This window comes from Arvicanthis niloticus, chromosome 27 (genome assembly GCF_011762505.2).
Source record: "Arvicanthis niloticus isolate mArvNil1 chromosome 27, mArvNil1.pat.X, whole genome shotgun sequence".
Taxonomy (NCBI): Eukaryota; Metazoa; Chordata; class Mammalia; order Rodentia; family Muridae; genus Arvicanthis; species Arvicanthis niloticus.
In genome coordinates this window covers 218,531-243,776 of record NC_133435.1, presented here as the reverse complement: position 1 = coordinate 243,776, position 25,246 = coordinate 218,531, and the positions used below count along the sequence as shown (strand labels likewise).

Sequence of the window (25,246 nt, the reverse complement as noted above, 5' to 3'; positions counted from 1 at the left end):
GGGGGCTCATAAACACAGAGTGAGGGGGAATGTGAGAGTGGGGAGGGGATAGTTGGGGGGGGGTAGGTGCGGTCACTGCCTCATAGAAACATGAGGAGGGGTTGGGATGGGGGGTTTCTGGGTGGTGGGAGGAAGTGGGGCTAGGGGATAAAACCTGAAATGTAAATATTACAACCAATTTTAAAAAGGGGGGGAAAGAAAAGTTGTTAGAACCAACATCTTTAAAAAAATGTCAGCCCCCTGGGGGGGGGGGGATTTTTTTTTCCCCTGATACTAAAACTTGTTCTGAGAATTGTATATTGCAGAATACACAGCCTTGGTGTATCTACTCATCAAGTATACAGAGCAGACCTGCCCAAACCTCCGATGTCCTGGAATTCCATCTGGATTCAGTGAAGACACAGCATCAGAGGATTATCAACTTACTCTTCCCCCCACCCCTCTTCTAATATCTCAACGCCCGTAATCAGCCTGAAGAAGTTACAGAAGAGTCAACGCCCCTATTCCCTAGGCTTGGGGACTAATGTGGTTAATAATGGTCTGTCTTTCTAGGGAAAAGTAGTGGTTTTGTTGGAACAGGGAGGATTAGCTAGGACTTATTGCACAGCCATAACCTATCAGTAGAAATCTGTATAATTATTATCAAGATGAAGTTATAATTTCTTAAATGGTACAAAATTTACTTTGATTTCAAATTTAAGGTTTTCATTGGTACGAGCTCCTTATTAATATAAAAGTGAGATGAATATCGATAAAAAAAAAACAAAACAAATGAGGGCTCATGGAGACTGAACAACCAACCTCAGAGCCCACAGGTGCTTGACCTAGGTCTCTGACTTTATTCTTTGCCATTGGATCCCCTTCATCCAACTGAACTGCCTAGTTGGGCCTCAGTGGGAGAGAATGCCCTTAAGTTTATTGAATTTCCCAGGGTGGGGTGGTACACAAGGCAGCTTTCCTTTCTCTGAGAAAAAGCAGAAGGAGAAATGGAGGAATTTGTCTCAGGAAGGAGACTAGGGGAAGCAATCAGGATATAAAGTACATAACTAAAGAAATTATTTTTAAAAGATTTTTTAAAAATAACAAATAATAATCACCCCAAGTGGCCACCACTCTAAAGAAAATGCCTGATAAAATTGTTCTTATAAAATATTGCTACAACTTCTTCCAAAATACATAATCAAAATTATCTGTAACTGATACTGTATTGCTATGTAAATAAATGTGGGCAATTTGGAGGTTGTTAAATAGAAGGTCTTGCTGGAAATCACAAGGAGCTCAGTGGACTCAGGGCACATCATTCCCCAACCACCATCCCAAATTCCACTCCCCTTCCAGCCTGTACTTTCTGCTGGGGCAGATCACCAGCTTGTCTACTCCTCTGAAGACACCACAGTCTGAAAACCACCGAGGAGTTCTTCCATATGCAATGCAACTGGGAAAACAAAACAACAGTCTGAAAGCCTCCCTGGACTTCTGCTGCACACAGGGAAACAGACCCCACAGTCTAAAGTCCCCCCAGGAGAACGGCTATACACAGAGAAACAGCTTGACTGCCCCTCTGAAGACACAGCAGTCTAAAGGCCTCCGAGAAAAGTCACTGCAGCCAGGGCAAAGGTCACAGGCATGCCTGCTCTTCTGAAGACCACACAGTATGAAGCATCACAGGAGGTCTGCTACAGTCAGGGCCACAGGTCTACCATGAGACCTGAAGCAACCCAGGGACACAAGGGGCAGGTATCAGACAAAGACACTCAGACCAACAAACACCAGGAAAGGTACAAGTGCAAGATCATAACCAACAGAATTCAATATACTTTGGTATCATCAGAAACTGAATTTTTCCTTGACGGCAAGACCTGGACATACCAACATACCTGAAAATTAGAAAGCTGACCTAAAATCTTATCTCATGAAGATGATAGAGTCCTTTAAGGAGGATATAAATAACTCACTGAAAAAAATACAGGAAAACACAGGTAAATAGATAGATGCCCTAAAGAAGGAAACAAATAAATCCCTTACAGAAATACAGGAAAACACAACCAAACAGATGAAGGAATTGAACAAAGTGTTGCAATACCTAAAGTTGGATGTAAAAAATATTTTTAAAAAACACAAATGGAGGCAACCAGTAAAATAAAAACCTAGGAAAGATGTCAGAAATTACATATTTAAGCATCACAAACAGAATACAAGAGATAGAAGAGAGAATCTCAGGTGGAGAAGATACCTTAGAAGATATTGACACAACTGTTAAAGAAAGTTCATTATATAAAAAATTCTAACGCAAAACATCTAGGTAATCCAGGATACACTGAAAAGACCAAATCTAAGAATAATAGGTATAGAGAAGAGTGAAGATTCCCAGCTTAAAGGACCTGAAAATGTCTTCAACAAAATCATAGAGTAAAACGTTCCCAACCTAAGGAGACAGACAGCCGTAAATGTACAAGAAGCAAATAGAATGTCAAATAGATTAGAACAGAAAAGCAAATCCTCTCCTCACATCATAATCAAAACACTAAATGCACAGAACAAAGAATATTAAAAGCAGAAAGGGAAAATGCCCAAGTAACATATCATAATTACACCAGACTTCTCAAGAGAAACATTAAAAGTTAGAAGAGCTTGTACAGCCCTAATCAAACACAATTGCCAGCCCAGACTAGTATAACCAGCAAAACTCTCAATCAATATAGATGGAGAATCCAAAATATTCCAAGAACAAGACAAATTTAAACAATATATATCTATGAATCCAGCCCTACAAATGATTCTAGAAGGAAAACTCCAGCACAAGAAGGGTGCCTACAGAGAAGAAAAAAACAAGATGTTAATCATCTCACAACAAAGCTAAAAGGATATAATAATGCCACCTATGACAACAAGCATAATAGGAACTAGCAATCATCTGTCTTTAACATATCGTAATAACACACTCAGTTCCACTATAAAAAGACATAAGCTAACAGACTGGATATGCAAACAGGATCCAACATTATGCTGCATAGAAGAAACACACCTCAATAACACAGACATATACTACCTCAGAGTAAAAGGCTGGAAAGCAGACTTCCAAGCAAATGGTCCCAAGAAACAATCTAGAGTTGCAAACCTAATATCCAATAAGATAGATTTCAACCAAAAGTTATCAAGCATGATGAGGAAGGACACTGCATATTCATCAAAGGAAAAAATCCACCAACAGAGAGTTTCAATTCTGAACACATAGGCCCCAAATGCAAGGGCACCAACATTTATAAAAGAAACTTTACTAAAACTCAAAACCCACATTGAACCCCACACAGTAATAGTGGAACATTTCAACTTCCTAATCCCACTAATTGACAGGTCATTGAAAGAGAAACTAAACAAAGACACAGTGAAACTAATAGAGGTTGTGACCCAAATGGATTTAACAAATATCTACAGAAGATTTCATCCTAAAACAAAAGAATATACCTTCTTCTCATCACCTCATAGGATCTTCTCCATAGTTCACCTTATATTTGGTCACAAAACAAGGCTCAACTGATACAGGATGATTGAAATTATCCAATGCATCCTATTAGATCACCAAGGACTAACTGGTCTTCAGTAACAACAAAATCAAAAGAAAACCCATATACCTAGGAAAACTGAAAAACTCTCTACTCAGTGATAACTTGGTCAGAGAAGAAATAAAGAAAGAATTGAAAGACTTCATAGATTTTAATGAAAATCATGAACCAGCACACCCAAACTTATGGGACACAATGAAAGCAGTGCTAAGAGGAAAATTCATAGCACTAAATGCTCTGGTAAATGTGCCGCGCCGACCACCCTGACCAGCAGGGAAGAAAGACTAGCACACCAGTTCCTTCCAGCGACAGTTTTACTCAGGAATAACTTTCAGTTACAGAATCCCGTGAGTGCAGCTTAAGTAGCCTCCAGTGGACTGCCCATCAGTCCATACTACATTCCGCTCCACCATAGGCTGACATCCATGACGAGAGATCAGGCTACTGGCAAGCGCAGCCTCCTCACCAAATAAGGACTTGTTTACCCCAAGAGGGCTAAGGCAGTAGGCACCATCTTTAGGGCGTGGCAGAAGCTTTCCACAGGTAAAGAAACTGGAGAGATTCTACACTAGAAAATTAATAGCACGCCTGAGGGCTCTACAGCACAGAAAAGCAAACACACCCAAGAGGATTAGATAGCAGGAAATCTTCGAACTCAGGGGAGAAATCAGCCAAATAGAAACAAAGAAAACAATACAAAGAATCAACAAAACCAAAAACTGATTTTTGAGAAAATCAACAAGGTAGATAATCCCCTAGCCAAACTCACTAAAGATCCCAAAGACAGTATCCAAATTAATAAAATCAGAAATGGAATGGGAGATATAATAACAGATATCAAAAAACTTCAAAATCATTAGATCCTATTACAGAAGCCTATACTCAACAAAACTGGAAAATCTAGATGAAATGGATAATTTTCTATACAAATACCATATACCAAAGTTAAATCAAGAGCAGGTAGCTTTCCTTCATACAAATGATAAATGAACTGGGAAAGAAAGTAGGCAAACAACACCCTTCACAGTAGTCTCAAATAATATAAAATATATTGGGATAACTAACCATACAAGAGAAGGATCTGTTCGAAAAGAACTTCAAGTCTCTCATAACGAAATCCAAGAAGACTTCAGAAAATGAAGAGATCTCCAATGCTCATGGATTGATAGAATTAAAATAGTACAAATGGCCATCCTAACAAAAGCAATCTACAGATTCAATGCAATCCCCATCAAAATCACAACATCATTCTTCAAAGACATGGAAAAAGCAATTCTTAAATTTATCAAGAAAAGAAAAACCCCAGAATAGTGACAATTCTTAATAATAAAAGAACTGCTGGGGGAAATCACCATCTCTTTGGTGTTTGTTGTTCATAGGTACATACATTAGGGCTGATGCCTTGATCACCTATGAAGAAGTTCATTCCTGGGTGAGAATGATATTCTCTTTCTTAGCTGAGTTGAATTTTCTTGTAGTACTTCATCTAGAAATTGAGCCTTAAAAAGGCACATACATATTTGCATGTTAATTGGTATTATTATTTTTCAGGTCTTGTTCAGGTGAAGACACTATTGATATTTCATGGGAGAAGCTCCCCTGTCATATACAGAAAATAGAATCATGTAAAAAGTGCCTAATTATCTCCCTCTTTCAAATTCTACTCCCTCCCTTTTCTGTAATGGTTCCAGAATTCTATTTCATGATTGTGCTTTTTTATGTATCAATTGAGATTTTGTATCACATAGCAAGTGGTTCTTTCATTTTGAGTAGTTGTGTCTTTCTCTAATGATCTAATCTGCTACAAAAAGATGTTTCTTATATAATGGGTAAGAGTTACACTTATATATCCTTATAAGAATAATTACATAGAATGTGTTCAGTAATTATACTGGTTTAGGTAAGGTGAAATAAGAAGTTCTTTTCCTGAGTCCTCAGTTAAGTCTTCTTGCTCCCCACTGACCTATTTGTGTTTTCACAGAACTTGTAAATAAACTGCTGTTTTTTTAGAGGAACTCGGAACTTTATTACTCTATCAGTAAATGAAATTAATAGTACAGAGTACTTTTGTGGATAGGAAATTTAAGTGCAGAAAATATTGCTGGGGAAAAAGAAACACCTACTAAAGAACCTTCTGCTTTTATCATGGACTTAAAAAAATTTGTAACTTCTGTTTTTTTTTTTTAGTTAACAGAAACTTCTACAGATAATTCAGAAGTTTAACCCCAGTGGGAAAAGTCAGATCAAAGCAGGTGTTAAAAAATAAAAACTTGTTTTTTTAAAAAAAAAATGCCATAATTGCATAATGCCTAATGCCATAAAGGTCAGAATAATACCATAAGAATGGATTCATGATAATGCCATGAACATCAGGACAACGTTGTAAATATGGGAAAAATATCATATTCATGAATAGGTGGTAGGCTCTGCCTACTGAAATATTCACTTAGCCTATTTGTTCTTTTCTTACATACAACTACAAATAATGAGAGCAGCTTCAGATAATTATTTCTATAATCCTTTGTTCAGAGTCAGCTTCTATGAACACTGTCCAGCAAATTAATTTCAAATTTTCCACATAGAAATTCAAAATCCCCACAAACAACAGAATACCAATAGATATTTCATATACAACAATAATAACATTTAATTTTATGGTATCTATTCACTATTTTAAGAGAAGAAAATTCTTGAAAGGCTGCCATTTGACTCATCCAGTAATCCATCGGACAGCTAAGAAGGCCACACTGAAAGTAACAATGGAATATTAAGAAAATAAATGCTTAGATAAATTTTCTCAAAGCTTTCTTCATATCTTTATTCCTCAGACTATAGATAAATGGGTTCAGCATTGGAGGAAGCACAGTATACATCAATGATGCTACAGAAGTCTTCCTGTATGATTCTGTAAATGCAGAACTAATGTATACCCCAAAAGCTGTCCCATAGAACAAGGAAACAACTGACAGATGAGACCCACATGTTGAGAAAGCTTTATGCCTACCACCTGATGATGGCATTCTGAGGATGGAAGAAATAATTTTAAAGTAAGAGAAAATAATCCCTACTAGGGACACACCACCTAATGTACTACTCATTGTATATATTAAAATGTTATTGATGAGAGTGTCAGAACATGCAAGCTTGATAACCTGATAAAGTTCACAGAAAAAGTGGGGAATTTCCATAAGTGTGCAGAAAGATAGCTGCAAAATCATTAAACCATGTAGAAGGGCATCCACAATGCTAACATACAAAGACAATAAAATCATCACAAAACACAAGTGCACTTTCATGATGGCTGTATAGCGAAGGGGATAGCAGATGGCCACATAACGGTCATAAGCCATTGCTGCCAGAAGAAAGTTTTCCATTCCAGCAAAAAGTAAGACAAAGCTGAGCTGAGTAATGCAGCCTGTGTAACTGATGGCTTTGCTCTGTTTCTGAAGGTTTATCAGCATCTTAGGAACAGTGGTGGTGCTGAAGCAGATATCAGTGAAGGACAGGTTTGAGAGGAAGAAGTACATTGGAGTGTGGAGGTGAGAGTCAGAGACAATGGCCAGGATGATGAGCAAGTTTCCAGAAACTGTCACTAGGTACATAAGCAGGAATAGTCCAAAGAGAATGGGCTGAAGTTCTGGATCCTCTGAGAGTCCCAAGAGAAAGAATTCTATTACTCCTGTCTGGTTTTCTAATTCCATAATTTCTTAGAGTCTGAAAGGAGAAATACAAGTGACTGGTCACAAAAAAAGGTACAAGGTCACTCTGGCCCTGCTTCCATTTTCCCATATCCACCCTTTCTTTCCCCTCTTCTTCTTTCTTTGTACTCTAATCTGTATTTCAGTATTTTATGTGGTGAATGCCTTTTCTTATAATATAGAACCAAACAAAAATAAAAGAAAATGATACATAATTTTAAAATTAAAAATTCTCCAGACTATAGGAATATAAAAATCATACTAAATCTAAGGAAAATTAACCTTAGTTGGTATTTTATGTTTCATACATTTAAATCTGTCTTCAATGTCCAGTTTGTAAACAAGATTATAGTTTTCACCTATGTCAAATATGTCCTTCTTCAAATTGTATAGCCAAAAGCTATTATAAAATATTATTTAATGCTGAGAGAAAGAGAATGCGAAAACAAAATCAAAATCTTCAACAGCAGTACTTGGAATGCAATAGGTTGCTGATTTAGTTTGCTGATTGCGAATGATTTATGCATGAACCTGGTCAGACCACTTTTCACAATACTGTACACAAGAGAAGTGATAGGTTTGTAAAGACATGATCTGAAAAAAAAATCCTACACAGACAACTTTTGTCAAGTTAGAAAAGCTTGGAGTAAGAGAGATAGCCTTTCCCTATAAGAGTACACAAATTGGTTGTCCAATGCCCAAATGTGGTTCATGAAAAAAAAAACTTTACAAGTAATATTATATAGAAAGGATTGGTTGTATTTAAGAATATGTATGCATGAATATGTACATATAGGTATATAAAAACTGTTAGTATATAAAACAAGGACATTAATTTGATGGAAAAGAGTAACAGTACATGAGAAGAAGAATAAAGAAAGGCTAAATGTTTTATGTATATTACAATCTCAAAAATTAAAATTAAAAACAATAAAAAATAGATAATCTTTTGAATAATGTCAGAATTCAGTGAAAAATAAAGTATTAAAATTGTGATTAAGAATATTGCACAACAAAAAGCAATAAAAGCACACAACTCAATAAATAACACTGATGTTACTATTTTCTCATGCACTTATATGATACCTATACATAAAAAAAATTAGTTGCAATGTCAACATAAATAATAGCTCCAAGACATATAGTAGAAATCTATAGCATTATAAACTTTAAATTTTTAAGAATAATATAATTATACAACAAATATTTAAACTATTTAAAATAGTGAAAACAATACAATCATTGTCATTAACTAATAAAATATAATATGTTGAAAATTACCACTGTTACTAGAAGGAAAATGATGCACATTTACTTCTCTAATTCATATGTGAACTGTGCATTTTTATTTCCTCAATAGAATGCACACATTGCTATTTATTATTCTTCTAAGATTTTAAGTGAAATTAATTTTTAAATCTCTGAGCAATATCTTTGTTTTCCTTTTTAAAATTGTATTTGCATTCTCTGCCAATTCTCATTGGTTTTAATAACATATTCTTCTCTATATCACTAATATTAACTTGATTTATTCCAGCACTTTATGTACATAAAAATAAGTTTATTTTTTCTCTCCAATAGGATATTTATAGGATGGTATTAATATGTATATACTCAAAAATGTAAAATCTATAGAATTGTTTATAAAAAGTAAATTAAGAATAATTAAATTATACTATGTACTTTCTCTCTAAAAAAATGGAGTTGAATATTAAGGATCAATTAATCTATTAGATTTATTGTTTTTTATACAAAATCAAATCTGGTGGCAAAAGTATCTGATTGGCTTATTATGGACATATGTAGATACTATTGCATTGTCTATTCAGAGTTATTATTACTTTTAAAATTTGAATATCAAGACAGTTATAATCATGTGCTGGAAGAGCCTCTCAGGAGACAGCCAGCCTTGTACCTTTTTTGTGACCAGGTTTCTGTAAGAAAGCACTTCTTGGCATAAGTAATAGTGTCTGGGTTTGGCGCCTGCAGATGGGATGGATCCCTAAGTAGGGTGATCTCTAGATTGCCTTTCCTTCATTCTCTATGCTATCATTTGTCCCTGCATTTTCTTTAGACAGAAATAATTCTGGGTTAAAAAATTTGAGATGCATGTATGGCCCCATCCCTCAAATAGGGGTCATGCCTATTTACTGGAAGTGGTTTCTGCAAGTTTTCTCTCTCCTTTGTTGTTTATTTCGGCTAATGTCATCCCTGTTGAGTCCTGGAAGCCTCTCACTTCACTGGCATCTATGTCTGTTTCCTGTAAGACTATGTCAGACCCTGACTAATACAGATGCAGATACTCACAATCAACCATCAGACAAAGCCCAGCAACTCAGAGTGAGAGGAAGGACTGAAGGAACTGAACAGAATTGCAACCCTATAGTAAGAACAAGAATACCAACCAGTCCACACCGATCTCCCAAGGACTAAACCACCAACCAAAGAGTATATATGTAGTAATCCATGGCTCCATCTATATTTGTAAAAGAGGATTTCCTTATCTAGCATCACGGGGCGGGGAGGCCCTTGGTCCTCTGGTGGCCCCAGCATGGGGGGATGCTAGAGAGGTGAAGCAGGAGTGGTTGAGTGGTTGAAGGAGCACACGCATAGAGGCAAAGGAGAGGAGGGAAGGGATAGTGGGACTATCAGAGAGGAGACTGAGAAGTGAGACAACATTTGAAATGTAAATAAATAAAATAGACAATAAAAACTTTTAAAAGATGTTATAATAATGTCAAATAATACAGTAAACTTTTATTAGTATCAAAAAAGAGCAATGTCAACCAAGATTTTTGTCTAAATTTTTCCTGAGTCAATAAATAAAAAAAAAAGCTTCAACTCACTATGTAATTTTGACAGTCATCAAATAACTTAAAATTCAATTAATCCTGGAAGAACTTTCAAAAATTAGAAAGGGTGGGTTGGCATTGATATTTAGAATTAATATAAGTAATTGCCAGAATGGAAGCTGCTCAAATGTTGGTATATGAGGAGCACAAGCATGAAAAATGACTGAAAATTCTGCAGATATCTGGCATTTTCTTATCCTAAACATTCTTGAATGGACCTATAAATTATCTTCTGCCAGTAGTACTGAAGATAACTAAAGGAGAGTTCAGATTACCTGGATTTCAAGATTAAAGAATGGCATTCAATTCTTGTCTGGATTTTAAGAAAAATATGGAAATGTTGTTCTGAGGAGCATGGAAAGATGGAGAGGCAAAGTGGAGAAATGGTGATTACTAAGAGCAGGGTCAGGAAAGCTACTACTACCTGTACAAAGCTAATAAGTAGATGGTCACCATTAGATTACATGTAACCTCCATGACCCTCGGGGTTTAATATCCAAAGTTCCTCATTAGTCAGACAGTTCCATTCTCAAATGATTGTAGGGCAACACAAACCTGTATTTTACCTTTTACCATCTGTATCTTATTATTCCACATTCAAATCACTCTCTATGATACTTTTACAATTCACTGATTGCCATGATTACTCCATGTTCAGTACTCTGAACAAAATACTTGAAAATAACCACAGCTTCTAACTGTTTCAATATGTCAAATATTATATATATTATATATTTTCTCCAGCTTAATATATGTGGATTTAATTTAATCTTCTACATGTGTCTATAGTCTCCCTGCATTATTTATTGAAAACCTCTCATTTTCTAACGTGTTTTGACACCATTTTCAAAACTTAAAGGATTTTCCCTGTGGGACTTTATTTCATAAATCTCCACTAGGCTCCATTGTACTGTATGTCTGTTATTATATTACCTTTGTCCCTGTGATATTATCCTTTAAAAATGAGATATATATTATGATTCTGATAATTACTTTTTCTTTCCTGAAAATTTCCATGTGGATATTACTACTACTACCACTACTAAATTATCTTTAATCTGTTTTTACAGTCTAGTCATTATCCCCCTCCTGGTCTACCCTATGACAGTTCCTCATCCCATTTTTCCTCCCCTGTCTCCAAGAGGATGGTCTCATCTTACCCACCCCACCAGACCTCTCAACTTTGTGGGTCCTCAAGTCTCTCCAGATTTACACACATCTTCTCTCACTGAGTCCAGACCATGCAGTACTCCACTATATATGTGTGTTGGGAATCTTTTGCCAGCTTTTTTGTGCTGCCTGGTTGGTGGCTCTGTGTCTGAAAATTCTCAGGAGTCCAGGTTAGTAGAAACTGCTGGTCTTCCTATCGTATTGCCCACCTGCTCAACTTCTTCCAGTATTTCTCTAATTCAACCACAGGATCCCTGACGGCAGTCCATTGGTTGGGAGTATCTGCATCTGTCACAGTCACCTGTTTGTTGGGCCTCACAGAGGGCAGCCATGCTAGGCTCATATTTGTAAGCACACCAAAACATCAATAATACTGTCAGGCCTTGGATCCTTCCCATCAGACAGATCCCAATTTGGGCCAGTCACTGGATCTCCTTTTCCTCAGTCTTTTCTCGATTTTTGTCCCTGAAGTTCGTTTAGACAGGAATAATTCTGGGTTGGAATTTTTGACTGTGGGATGGCAACCCTATCCCTCAGCTTGATACCCTGTCTTTCTACTGGAGGTAGAAGTTAATGTCCTTTTAAAACTGTTTTGTTGATAAACAGGCTGAGAAAGAAATTAGGGAAATGACACCCTTCACAATAGTTACAAATAATATAAACTATCTTGGAGTGAATTTAACTAAGTAAGTGAAAGATCTGTATGATAAGAACTTCAAGTCTCTGAAGAAAGAAATACAAGAAGATCTCAGAAGATGGAAAGATCTCCCATGCTCCTGGATTGGCAGGATTAATTTAGTAAAAATGCCATCTTGCCAAAAGCAATCTATAGATTCAATGCAATCCCCATCAACATTCCAAATCAATTCTTCATAGAGATAAAAAAGGCAATTTGAAAATTTATTTGGAATAACAAAAAACCCAGGATAGCGAGAACTATTTTCAACAACAAAAGAACTTCTGGGGGAATCACCATCCCTGACCTCAAACTATACTACAGGGCAATAGTAATAAAAACTGCATGGTATTGGTACAGAGACAGGAAGGAAGATCAATGGAATAGAATTGAAGATCCAGGAATGAGCCCACATACCTATGGTCACCTAATTTTTGACAAAAGAGCTAAAACCATCCAGTAGGAAAAAGACAGCATTTTCAGCAAATGGTGCTGGTTCAACTGGAGGTCAACATGTAGAAGGATGCAAATCAATCCATTCATATCTCCTTGTACAAAGCTCAAATCCAAGTGGATAAAAGACCTTCACTTAAAACCAGATACACTGAAACTAATAGAAGAGAAGTTAGAGAAGACCCTGGAATACCTAGGCACAAAGGAAAAGTTCATGAAGAGAACACCAATGGCTTATGCTCTAAGGTCAAGAATTGACAAATGGGACCTCATAAAATTGCAAAGCTTCTGTAAGACGAAGGACATTGTCAATAAGACAAATCAGCAACCAACAGATTGGGAAAAGATCTTTACCAATCCTACATCCGATAGAGGGCTAATATCCAAGATATACAAAGAACTCAAGAAATTATACTCTAGATAACCATATAACCCTATTAAAAAGGGAGTACAGAGCTAAACAATGAATTCTCAACAGAGAAAACTCAAATGGCTGAAAAGCACCTTAAGAAATGCTCAAAATCCCTAGACATCAAAACAACCCTGAGATACCACCTCATATCAATCAGAATGGCTAAGATCAAAATTTCAGGTGATAGTAGATGCTGGCAAGGATGTGGAGAAAGAAGAACACTCCTCCATTGTTGGTGGGATTGCAAGCTGGTACAACCACTCTGGAAATCAGTCTGGCGGTTGCTCAGAAAACTGGACATAGCACTACCTGAGGACCCAGCTATACCACTCCTGGGCATATACCCAGAAGATACTCCAACATATAATAAGGACATATGCTCCACTATGTTCATAGCAGCCTTATTTATAATAGCCAAAAGCTGGAAAGAACCAAGATGTCCCTCAACAGAGGAAAGGATACAAAAAAGTGTGGTACATCTACACAATGGAGTATTACTCAGCTATTAAAAATAATGAATTTGAGAAATTTTTAGGCAAATGGATGGATCTAGAAATTATCATCCTGAGTGAGTTAACCCAATCACAAAAGAACGCACATGGTATTTACTCACTGTTAAGCAGATGTTAGCCCAAAAGCTTGGAATAGCAGGGACTCAACCTGCAGACCACATGAAGCACATGAAGAAAAAAGACCAAGAGGGGATGCCTCAGTTAGCTAGAACCAACATCTTTAAGAAAATGTCAGCCCTCTAGAAAAAAAATTTTCTTGATACTAAAACTTGTTCTGAGAATTGTGTATTGCAGAATACACAGCCTTGGTGTATCTACTCATCAAGCAAACTGAGCAGACCTGCCCAAACCTCCGATGTCCTGGAATTCCATCTAGATGCAGTGAAGACACAGCATCAGAGACTTATCAATTTACTCTTCCCCCCACGCCTCTTCTAATATCTCAACGCCCATAATCAGCTCGAAGAATTTAACGAAGAGTCAGCGCCCCTGTTCCCTGGGCTTGGGAACTAAGGTGGTTAATATTGGACTGTCTTTCTAGGGAAAAGTAGAAGTTTTTTTTTGGAACAGGGAGGATTAGCTAGGATTTATTGCATAGTCATAACCTATTGATAGAAATCTGTATAATTAGTATCTGCCTAACTTATACAGAGGCAGATGCTCACAGCTAACCACTGAACTGATCATGTGGTACCCAATGGAAAAGTTAGAGAGAAGACTTAAGGAGCTGAAGGGGATTGCAGCCCCATGGTGAAAGAAAAAATATGAACCAATCAGAGCACCCCCGTTCTAAACCTCCAGCCTGAGAACACATAGGGAGGAAACCATGGGTTCCATCTGTATATGTAGGGAAGGATGGCCTTTTTGGGCATAGGTGGGAGAGAAAGCCCTTGGTCCTGTGAAGGCTTGATGTGCCAGTGTGGGGGAATTTGAGGGCTAGGAAGTGGGAGTGGGTGTGTGGGTGAGGGCAAATCCTCCTAGAAGCAGGAGGAGGGTGGATGGGATAGGGAGTTTCTTGGTGGGTCAGAAATGGGGAAAGGGGATAACATCTGACATGTAAATAAAATATCCAAGAAAACAAATTTTAAAATGTTAAAAAAGAAAGAAAAAAATAGTTACAACAGACTGCTTCTTAGGGTCACTTGCTTTGTATTTCTTTTTCAATCTTTTACCCTTGGTTTTTTATATGATTTTTAGACACAGTAGAAGAACAAATCTTGTTTTTTCACCCATTCTATTACTCTCTGTTGTTTGTTTGTTTGTTTGTGGTTTTTGTTGTCTTTTTTGTTTGTTTTAATCAAGGAGTTCAGAACACTGATTTGTATAGGTTTCACTGGGCAGTGTTTGTTGATTTCTGATATGTTGTTATTGTTGTGTTTGTGGTAGTGCTGGTGGTGGTGGTAGATGTGGATATGTTCTTCCCTTTTGTTTGCTTAGGTGTCCTTAAACTCTTAAGATAAAAGATTTCCTTTTAGCCTCTTTTCTAGGTCTGTATTTTTAGATATATAATGCTTAATTTAGATTTATCATGAATAACTTATTTTCTCCATCTATCAAAATGGAAAATTTTGCTGGGTATTATAGTCTGGCCTGATATCTATGGTCTCTTTGAGACTCACAAATGTCAGTCCTGGCCCTTATTGCTTTTACTGCTTCCATTAAGAAGTCAGGTAGTATTCTAGTAGTTTTTGCATTATATTACTTGTTTTTTCCCTTCCAACTATTTTGAAATTAATTATTTTATTTATATACATTCCATAAGTTGCTCCCTCCAAGTCCCCCCTCCCACAGTTCTTCACCCCATTCCTCCTCACTTTTTCCTCCAAAACGGTGCTCCCTCCTCCTCACCGGGTATCCCCTTTTCCTGGGGCATCAATATTCTACAGGTTTAGGCTCATCCTCTCCCACTGAAGTCAGAAAAGGCAGTTTTCTGCTATAAAATGTACCAGGGGGCCAGAACCAGCCAATGCATCTGTGAGTTCCTTGTTCTGGAGGGTGTCCCACAACCATCTCCTGACTGGGGGGACAGGGTGAGATCCGGGAGGGCTCACTACTGTTTCCTCACTGCCTCCAGCCTGCATCTCCACTGTCTCTACAGACAGTCTCTGGCCCGGCCTGATGCGGGAGGTCGAGGCCAAAGGACACAGAGTGCGAGCAGGAGGGGAGATTGCCTGCCCCTCACTGCTGCCTCTGCCTGCTCACTGTTGCTGTCACTGACCAGTCTCTCCCAGGTGCTGCACCTGTCTCTCCGCACTGAGCCAGTCCAGGCACGGACTGGGCCGATAAGGAGCTGCCTAGCTGGCAAGGAGGCAGCTCAGTGTCCCAGGCAGGTTCTGGGAGAGCAGAGCTCTCCCCAAGTGTTGCAGCTCTTGTGAAAAAAACTCTCGGACACCAGGATGATTCTTGAGTGCGCTATTTACTTCCCCTAAATAGAGCCCTTATATACAGTTTTGGGGTGGGTTAGGGTCTGACAGCAGATAATGTCTATTGGCTTGACCTGAGAGCTTGGAGATACCTCATCTGCATGTGGGAGAGCCTGAGGGACCATTCCTCATGACTGATGGTCATAAACCTCTCTGTGGGAGGGGTTGTTGGAGGACTGAAGCTAAGTGAAAAGAACCAGGGCCTGGGAGCAGAGCTGAACTCCTGCCATCTGATAAAGTTTCCAGGATCCAAAACTCATGCTCAACCAAAGACCCAGCTGCTTCTCACAGCCCACTGCCCTACAAGCATCAAATTAAATGGAGAAAAACCTGAAGCAATTCCACTAAAATCCAGGACAAGCCAAGGCTCACCCACCTCTCCCTATATGTTCAATATAGTTATAGAAGTTTTAGCTCTAGCAATTAGACAACCAGAGGTCAAAGGGATCTAATTATAAAGGAAGAAATCAAGATATCACTATTTGTGTATACTATGATTTTATATATATATATATGGTATCCCAAGAATTCTACCAGAAAACTCCTACACTTTATAAGAAACTTCAGTAAATAGAATGGATATAAAATTAACACAAACAAAAAATATAAATGGGATGAGAAACAAATGAGGCAAACAATACCCTTCCTAAAAAGATAAATGATATAAACTACCTTGATGTTATTAACCAAGCAAGTGAAAGACCTCTACAACATTAACTTCAAATCTTTGAAGAAGAAATCTAAGACCTCAGAACATAGAAAAATCTCCCATGCTTATGGGCCAGCAGGATCAAAATAGTAAAAATGGCCATCTTACAAAATGCAATCACAGTAAAAAAAATTCAGCTTAATTCTTCACAGAGATAGAAAGAGCAATTTTCAAATTCATTTAGTATAACAAAAAACCCAGGATAGTGAAAACTATTCTCAACAATGAAAAAAGTTCTGCAGGAATCACCATCCCTGACCTCAAGCTGTATTACAGAGCAATAGTAATTTTAAAAACTGTATGATATTGGTACAGAGACAGGTAGAAAGATAAATGGAATAGAATTGAAAGACCCAGAAATGAACCCACACAGCTATGGTCCCTTGATCTTTGACAAAGGAGCTAAAACCATCCAATGGAAAAAAGACAGCATTTTCAACAAATGTGCTGATTCGATTGGCATCAGCATGCAGAATGCAAATCGATCCATTCTTATCTCCTTGTACAAAGCTCAAGTCCAAAAAGATAAAGGACTTTCACATAATATCAGACACACTGAAACTAATAGAAGAGAAGGTGGGGAAAAGCCTTGAATACTTGGGCACAGGGGGAACATTCCTGAACAGAACACCAATGGCTTATGCACTAAAATCAAGAATCGACAAATGGGACCTCATAAAAAGGAGAATTCTCAACTGAGGGAAGTCAAATGGCCAAGAAGCATGTAAAGAAATGTTCAACATCCTTAGTCATCAGGGAATTGCAAATCAAAACGACCCTGAGATTCCACCTCACACTAGGCAGAATGGTTAAGATCAAAACTCAGGTGACAGCAGATGCTGGCCAGGATGTGGAGGAAGATGAACACACCTCAATTGCTGATGGGATTGCAAGCTGATGCAACAACTCTGGAAATCAGTCTGCTAGTTCCTCAGAAAATTGGTCATAGCACTACCTGAGGACCCAACTACACCACTCCTGGGCATATACCCAAAAGGTGCTCCAACATGTATTAAGAACACATGCTCCACTATGTTCATAGCAACATTATTTATAATAGCCATAAGCTAGAAAAAGCCCAGATGTCCTTCAACAGAGGAATGGATACAGAGAATGTGGTATATTTACACAATGGATTACTACTCAGCTATTAAAAACAATGACTTCATGAAATTCTTAGGCAAATGCATGGATCTAGAAAATATCATCCTGGGTGAGGTAACTCAGTCACAATAGATTACACATGGTATGTACTCACTGATAAGTGGATATTAAGAGAAAGAGGAATTGTGGAATACCCACAATACAACTCATGGAGGACATGGAGTTCAAGAGGAAGGAAGACCAAAATATGGATGCTTTGGTCATAATTAGAATGGGGAATAAAATTATCAAGGGAAGTAGAGAGTGTGGGGGGGACTTGGGAAGAAGAAAAGATAAGGAGGCGAAAAAGAGGGGAAGAATCTAGTACAGGAGGAGATGGAGAAGATGTACAGAAGGTCAGGAAGTTGAACAGAGTTGTGTAGCAATGTGGGATGGGGAATTGGGGGTAGCAATCAGAAATCAAGAGCCTACCAGGACCCCACTGGGATGACATTAGCTGAAATACCCCAAAAAGGGGAGGGAGAACCTGTAGAGACCATATCCAAAGGTTAGGCATGGCCCTCCAGTTCAACAATAGGACTAACCCACTCATCTCCAAAATTTTAAACCAGAATCGTTCCTGTCTAAAGAAAATACAGGGACAAAGAGTGGAGCAGAGAATGAAGAAAAGGCCATTCAGAAAGTGACCCACCTGGGGATCCATCCCACATGCAGACAAGAAACGGAGACATTATTGTGGATGCCAAGAAGTGCTTGCTGACAGGAGCCTGATATAGCTGTCTCCTGAGAGTCTCTGCCAGATCCTGACCAATACAAATGTGAATGCTTGCAGCCACCCATAAGACTGAGCACAAGGATCCCATTGAGGAGTTGGGAGAAGGACTGAGGGAGCTGAAGGGGTTTTATCTGGCATCAATGGGAGGAGAGGCCCTTGATCCTGTGAAGTCTTGATGCCCCAGAGTAGAGGAATGATAGGGTGGTGAGGCAGGAGTTGGTAGGTGGATAGGTGAGCATCCTCATAAGAACAGGGTATGGAGGGATGGGGAAAGGTGCTTGCAGAAACTGGGAAAGGGGATAACATTTAAAATGTAAATAAATAAAATATCCAATTAAAAACTAATATGGAAATTAGCAAACATATAAAAAAAGTTAAAAATAAAAAACAAAGAAATAGAACAATAACAACAAAAACCAACGACTTCCTTAATTTTGCTGTCAAATAGATGGAACTATAAAATATCATACTGAGTGAGGTAACCCAGACCCAAGTAAACCCACATGGTTATGTACTCACTATTAAGTGGATGCTAGCCCAAAAGCTCAGACTATCCACCACAAAACTCACAGACATTTTAAGGTTAAAAAGGAAGACTAAACTGTGAATGCTTCAATCCTACTTATATTTTTTACATTTCAGATGTTATCTCTTCCTGTTTCCCCTCCACAAACTCTCTATCCCATCTCTCATCCCCTTTGCTTATGCAAGGGTAGTCTTCCATCTACCCACCCACTCCTGCCTCACCACCTTAGCATTCCCCTAAGTTGGGACATCAAGCCTTCACATAACCAAGGGCCTCCCCTCTCACTGATGCCAAATAAGGCCATCCTCTGCAACATATGCAGTAAAGGATGTATCCTTAACCAGTGAAAAATCTCTTAAGTTCAATAGTTCATTAAATTTTTATAATTTATTTAGAGAATATTACTTTTTGTAGTAAATGGCAATTAAGACAGAAACTTACAACTGGCCTACATTAAAAAGCTAAGACACTGAGGAATGCTCAGCCCTAAATGGAACACATGTACTATGTTCCTTCCATTCAAGGATCAGGGAAACATCATGAAAGAGACACATGAAATTTTAAGAGCCAGATGGAATAGTTGAGTGCTGCTAAAGAAAGTTTCTCAGACATGACATCACCATAACATACAAGAACTCACAGTGACTCTTACTGCATCTATAAGATCTACAGTAGATTAAGCCAGACAAATTTCTAGCATAGATGGGAAAGGATCCATGAAATACCAACTTTAGTTATGGTATCAATGAGAAATGATAGTTGCTAAGGGAAAGAAGTCCTCTATCTTTGGAGATGAGGTCTCTAATAAATTTTCAACATCCCAGTGGATGGTCCTACACATATATACACTGACACACTAAGTGGGCTCTGTGTGTTTAAAACACACAACACAGGGACAAAAATAACTCATGGAACTGAAAAAATACATTTAGAGAGAAAGGAAAAATTGAGGAGAACATATGGGAGTAAAATTTATGCAAACATGTTAATTTCATGTGTTAAATTCTCATCCAATTAAAAATGATCTGATAGTGTGTTTGGGTATTTACTCATTTCTGTAGAATAGACTGAACTAAGCTGAAGCCAGTATAAGATTATGGAAAGCAATGCAGAGGTGGGAATCAAATTCCACAGCCAGAATAATGGTTAATATATTATTAACAGTATTCTAAACAAGTATCTTGGTAGGAACAAACCACCTCAAAAGAGAGGGTATGTATTTTTTAAATGATCTGTCTGTCTTTCAGAAAGGAATATTGAAATAGCTTTTTGGATTCTAAATCCCCCTTTATTTCTTGAATCTACTGTAAAATAGTGCTAATAATGAAAAATAAACAAAAATGTTTTATAATCTCCTGTTCCACTGAAGCAATAGAGTTACCTAGAGATATATTAAGAATGTCAGTTGTTGTACTGCAATCTGCAACCTTCATAAAAATTATCTCTAGAAATGAGCATTATCAATGGTGTAATTTCTGTGGTCTATCAGACACTGTGGTCTTTCAACATATTTTAAAGTTTGCAAATGTCTTCTTTTAGAAAAAAATCTTTATTGCAAACCCAAATAACTTGGAAAAATGTTTTATTTTGATTTTCAGGAACTCCATGCTTGTTCTCCTATATCATCTCTGTATGTATTTATAATTTCAGCCCAATTTTCAATTAGTAATAACTTATTTATACATTGTATAAATTGTATAAATTGTATACTTGATACTTGTAGTATCAAGTGGTGACAATGAAATTAAATGATGTAGCTTTATTCATTCAGAATGATTTACTACTTTTTACATTTGGAATGTGAATGAAAATTTTAATCATGAATTTCCATGTTTTCTTAGGAAGTACTTTTCCTAAACTCTTAGGTACAATAGAAGGCAAAGTATATAACTTTAAGAGGAATAGTATAGGGTATAAAATTATATATTTTTAAAAACACATATAAAAATAGGAATCGTTATTACTTCTCAGAAGAGGTAGTCACAGTAAAATAATGAATACATCACATTTTCTAGGAGAAATGTTTCCACAGAACTTGGCTTTCCTCTGCCTGAAAGACACACAGTTGCCCATAAATTCAGAAATCATCTAGTGCTTTATTGTTCTCAGAAGTTTTAAAATAAATTCAGTCCCCACACTTGTTTTTTTAATGGAAATGTGTGTTTAGGGGTATATAAAGCACATAAATACAACACAATATCCAACAGTTATCTATCTATCATCTATCTATATACTGTGTGTACATGTATATCCATGTACACATCCACATGCCATAGCTTGCATATAGAACTCAGAAGACACATTATGGGAGTGAATTTCTACTTCTAGCATTGTGAAACTAGGGGATGAAATACATGTCAGCAGGTATAGCAATAAGCATCGTTACAAAGTGGGAGTGGGCCATCTCAATGTCCTGAAACCTGGACATATTTTCAGGACAGCAATTCAACCTACTAAAGGTAGTCAGTCTAAATGATATATAGTAAAGTCATTCAATGTGACATAAAAAGAACACTTAGTCATATATATATATATATATGTGTGTGTGTGTGTGTGTGTGTGTGTATACATATATATGTGTATGGATATATATATATATATATATATATATATATATATATATATAATTTTCTACTTTAGCCAGAAACTCAACTTGCATTTTGATATTATTCCATGTACCTGGAAGTAAAAGTTTGTAAACTCAACCTTCTTCAAATATATTCTTCATCATGAAATGTCCACTTATAATGAAAAGCTCAACCTTCTTCAAATATATTCTTCATCATGAAATGTCCACTTATAATGATGGATAACTCTATTTTCCTATGATATTAATGTTAGAGTTTTTATTCTCTAAGGTCTGAAGATACCATCACTGATCATTGATTACTCTCTTAAAATCAACACAAAAAAACAAATGTATAAAACATCAATTATATGGATAATGGCATTGAATTTGCAGATGTTTACCACAAAGGTACATGTAATATTATTAAAATATTACAGCAATGAGTGTCCATGGGAACAAGTGTCCATATCCTTGTCATATAGCCACAGAAAATGTCATAATTGTGAACTTTGATACAGTTAAAACATAATGGTTTTGTTGTAATATTAGAAGAATACAGTATGAAAAGGGTGGGAATTCCAATTCAGTAAAATTGCATTATATTACTTACTCTAGAATTTGATTCCAAAAAAAGGTGAAATATCTAGAAAAGAAGTCATTCTATTGAGGAATTTCCTCATGGCATCCTTCATGTCCCTGTTCCTCAAACTGTAAATAAAGGGGTTCAGCATCTCAGGTACAACAGAATACATCACTGAAGCCACTGCAGTCTTCCTGTTTGAATCCATACAAATAGATGTAATGTATACCCCAAATGCTGTCCCATAGAACAAGGACACAACTAACAAGTGAGACCCACAGGTGGTAAAGGCTTTGTGCTTTCCTTCTGATGATGACATTCTCAAAATAGAGGACATGATATGAATATAAGAAAAAATTATTCCAGAGAGAGGAATTCCAGCAAATATGCATGATGAAATGTAAAGCAGGATGTTATCAATGAGGGTATCAGAACAGGCCAACTTGAGCAACTTTGGAAGTTCACAGAAGAAGTTTGGTATTTCCAAGTGTGTGCAGAATGACAGTCTGAGCACCATCAGGCTGTGCATTAAGGAATCCACAACACTAACAAGCAGGGACAATAGAATCAGCAGGACACAGAAATAGGGTTCCATGATGACTGTGTACCTCAGGGGGTGACAAATAGCAATATAGCGGTCATAAGCCATTACTGCAAGGAGACAGTTTTCCATGCCACCAAAAATTAAGACAAAGCTCATTTGAGTGAGGCAGCCTTTGTATGTGATGCTTTGACTATTTTCTTGTATGTTCAATAGCATCTTTGGAATCGTGCTTGTGCTTAAACAGATGTCATTTAAGGATAAATTGGAGAGAAATAAGTACATAGGGGTATGAAGACGGGGATCAAAGATAGAAATCAAGATTATAAGCATATTTCCCAGAATAGTAACCAAATATATAGAGAAGAACAAGCCGACCAAAACAGGCTGCAGTTTTGGGTCTTTTGTCAGTCCCAGAAGAAGGAATCCTGGAAAAGCAGTTTGGTTTCTCTGTTCCATGTTGATCTTAAATCTGATAGAGAGTGTAACATGTGGAAAAGTTAATGAAATTTTGGATCAGACACAGCTGCCGTACTAAGAAGTTGCTGGAATACTATCCCTGAGGTCTGAAGCTATGCTTCAATAGTTAAAGCACTTGCTACAGAAGCATGAGTCCCACACTTCTGAACCCCAGAAACAAACATAAAAAGCAGATTGCTGAAGCAGCCAACATGTAATCCAACTTTAGAAGTCTTGAATGTATGCTCTTGAAAATCAACTATATGAACAAAGTCCTGGTCATGAAGGCACACCATCAGAGCAGACCTTTCCCAGGGGATCATCAAACTCTCTCCTAGCAGCATACATATCCATGGGAGATTTCAAACCTAAAGCACCTCATTAGACTGACACTACTTTTAACACTTTGACCCCATGAGTGCACATCCTAAGAGACTATAGGAGAGTAGGTTTTGTGTTACTCACTTTATGGTACCAGGAAGCCACCTTCCAATATTCAAACATCTTGTTTCCACTTTCTTCCATTTTACAGGGCTTCAGTGTACACTAAATGATTTTTATTTTAATTTTCAGCTTATATTTTTCTATGTTTGTTATATATGATTCATCTGTTTGAAATAATTGTTCAATATAAAGTGTACCCAGCATATATAATTCTAAAAATATAAATATTAAGACAATAACATGTAAAAACTTTACATTAAAGTTTTTATTAAAACTTAATTATTTTATTAAAACAATAATAATGTAAAAAGATCTTTCTTTTTTCATCTATTGCCATTTATTTATTCATTGTCTATACATTCTGTAGGCCCCTTCCTCACAATTCTCACTCATACAAACCCTCTCTTACCTCTTTTCTCTTTCTTCTCTGATAAAAGAGAGCCCCCAACTAACCTACCTACCCTGGCATATCAAGTAACTGCAAGAGTAGTCACTCCCTCTCCAATGTGGCCAGACAAGGCAGTAGAACAGTATCTACAAGGAGGCAAGAGAGTTAGGAATGTCCCCCTTTTCAGTTGTTGGAGGACCCTCTTAAGATCAAGTTGCATATCTGGTACACATGTGGTAGGGGCCTATGCCCAGCCCATGTGTGTTCTTTGGTTGGGGTTTCAGTCTCCAGCTGCCCTCAAAGGTCCAGGCTAGATGACTTGTTCTTGTGAAATCCCTACTCCTCTGTGTCCTTTGAGCCTTCCCTCAACTCTTTCACAAAACAGCCTGAGCTCCATCTAATGATTGTCTCTGGGTCTCTGCATCTGTTTCAGTCAGGTGTTAGTTGAATCCTCTCAGAGGACAATTATGCTAGACTCCTCTGTGCAAGCGTAATGGAATATCACTAATAGTATCAGGGATTGGGTCGTACTCATGGGATGAATTTAAGATGGGGCAGTCATTGCTTGAACATTGTCTCAGTCTTTGTTCAATTTTTTTGTCCCTGCAATACCTATTTATTTTATTTTCCCTTGTAAGAAAGATTAAACTATCCTGTATTGGGAACTCCTTGCTATATGGTTTCTTTGGATGTGTGGATTTTGATGTGGTTATCCCGTATTTTATGGCTAATATCCACTTACTTTTATTGAATATTTTTAAACTTACATTTCAAATGTTATCCCCTTTCCCATTCCCCCCTGAAGCTCCTTACCCCATATCCACTACCCTGCTTCTATGAGGGTGTTCCCCGTCCACATATTCCCTCCCCCTCCCAGTCTCCATGTTCCCCTACCCTGGGATATCAAGCCTTTGCAGGTCCAAGAACCACTTCTCCCATTGATGTCCAACAAGACTATCCTTTGGTACATATGCTGCTGGAGCCATGGGTCTCTCCATGTGTACTCTTTTGTTGGTGGATAAGTCCCTGGCAGCACTGGGGTGTTTGGTTGATTGATATTGTTGATCTTCCTATAGGATTGCAAACCCTTTTATCTCCTTCAGTCCTTTCTCTAATTCTTCCATTGGGGACCCCATGCTCAGCCCAGTGGTTGGCTGTGAACATCAGCCTCTGAGTTTGTCAGGTTCTGGCAGAGTCTCTCAGGACACAGCTATATCAGGCTTCTATTAGCATGTACTTCTTGGCATTGACAATACTGTCTACATTTGGTGACAGTATATGAAATGGATCCCCAGGTGGGACAGTCTCTGAATGGCCTTTCATTCTCCACACTTTGACTTCCTATTTGCTCCCATTGGTATTTTGCTCCACCTTCTAAGAAGGACAGAAGCA

General features: G+C 37.5%; 2 protein-coding genes across 3 annotated transcripts; both read right to left on the bottom strand.

Annotated features, from left to right (window-relative positions):
• Window positions 1-3,949: 3,949 nt before the first annotated feature.
• LOC143439626 (olfactory receptor 7G2-like) lies at window positions 3,950-10,546 on the bottom strand. Of its 2 annotated transcripts, XM_076925958.1 has the most exons (3): window positions 10,389-10,546; window positions 9,667-9,823; window positions 3,950-7,277 (listed from the first exon to the last, which is right to left on the bottom strand). In XM_076925958.1, the coding sequence occupies exon 3, from the start codon at window positions 7,262-7,264 to the stop codon at window positions 6,347-6,349; it is 918 nt and encodes a 305-aa protein (XP_076782073.1). In that variant the 5' UTR covers window positions 7,265-7,277; window positions 9,667-9,823; window positions 10,389-10,546; the 3' UTR covers window positions 3,950-6,346. The 2 variants fall into 2 exon arrangements, with proteins under 2 accessions (XP_076782073.1, XP_076782072.1); XM_076925957.1 differs by lacking the exon at window positions 9,667-9,823.
• An 8,569-nt stretch (window positions 10,547-19,115) lies between these two features.
• On the bottom strand, window positions 19,116-23,252 carry LOC143439625 (olfactory receptor 7G2-like). Its single transcript, XM_076925956.1, has one exon. It carries the CDS (start codon window positions 23,020-23,022, stop codon window positions 22,054-22,056), a length of 969 nt encoding a protein of 322 aa, XP_076782071.1. The 5' UTR covers window positions 23,023-23,252; the 3' UTR covers window positions 19,116-22,053.
• Between the last annotated feature and the right edge of the window lie 1,994 nt (window positions 23,253-25,246).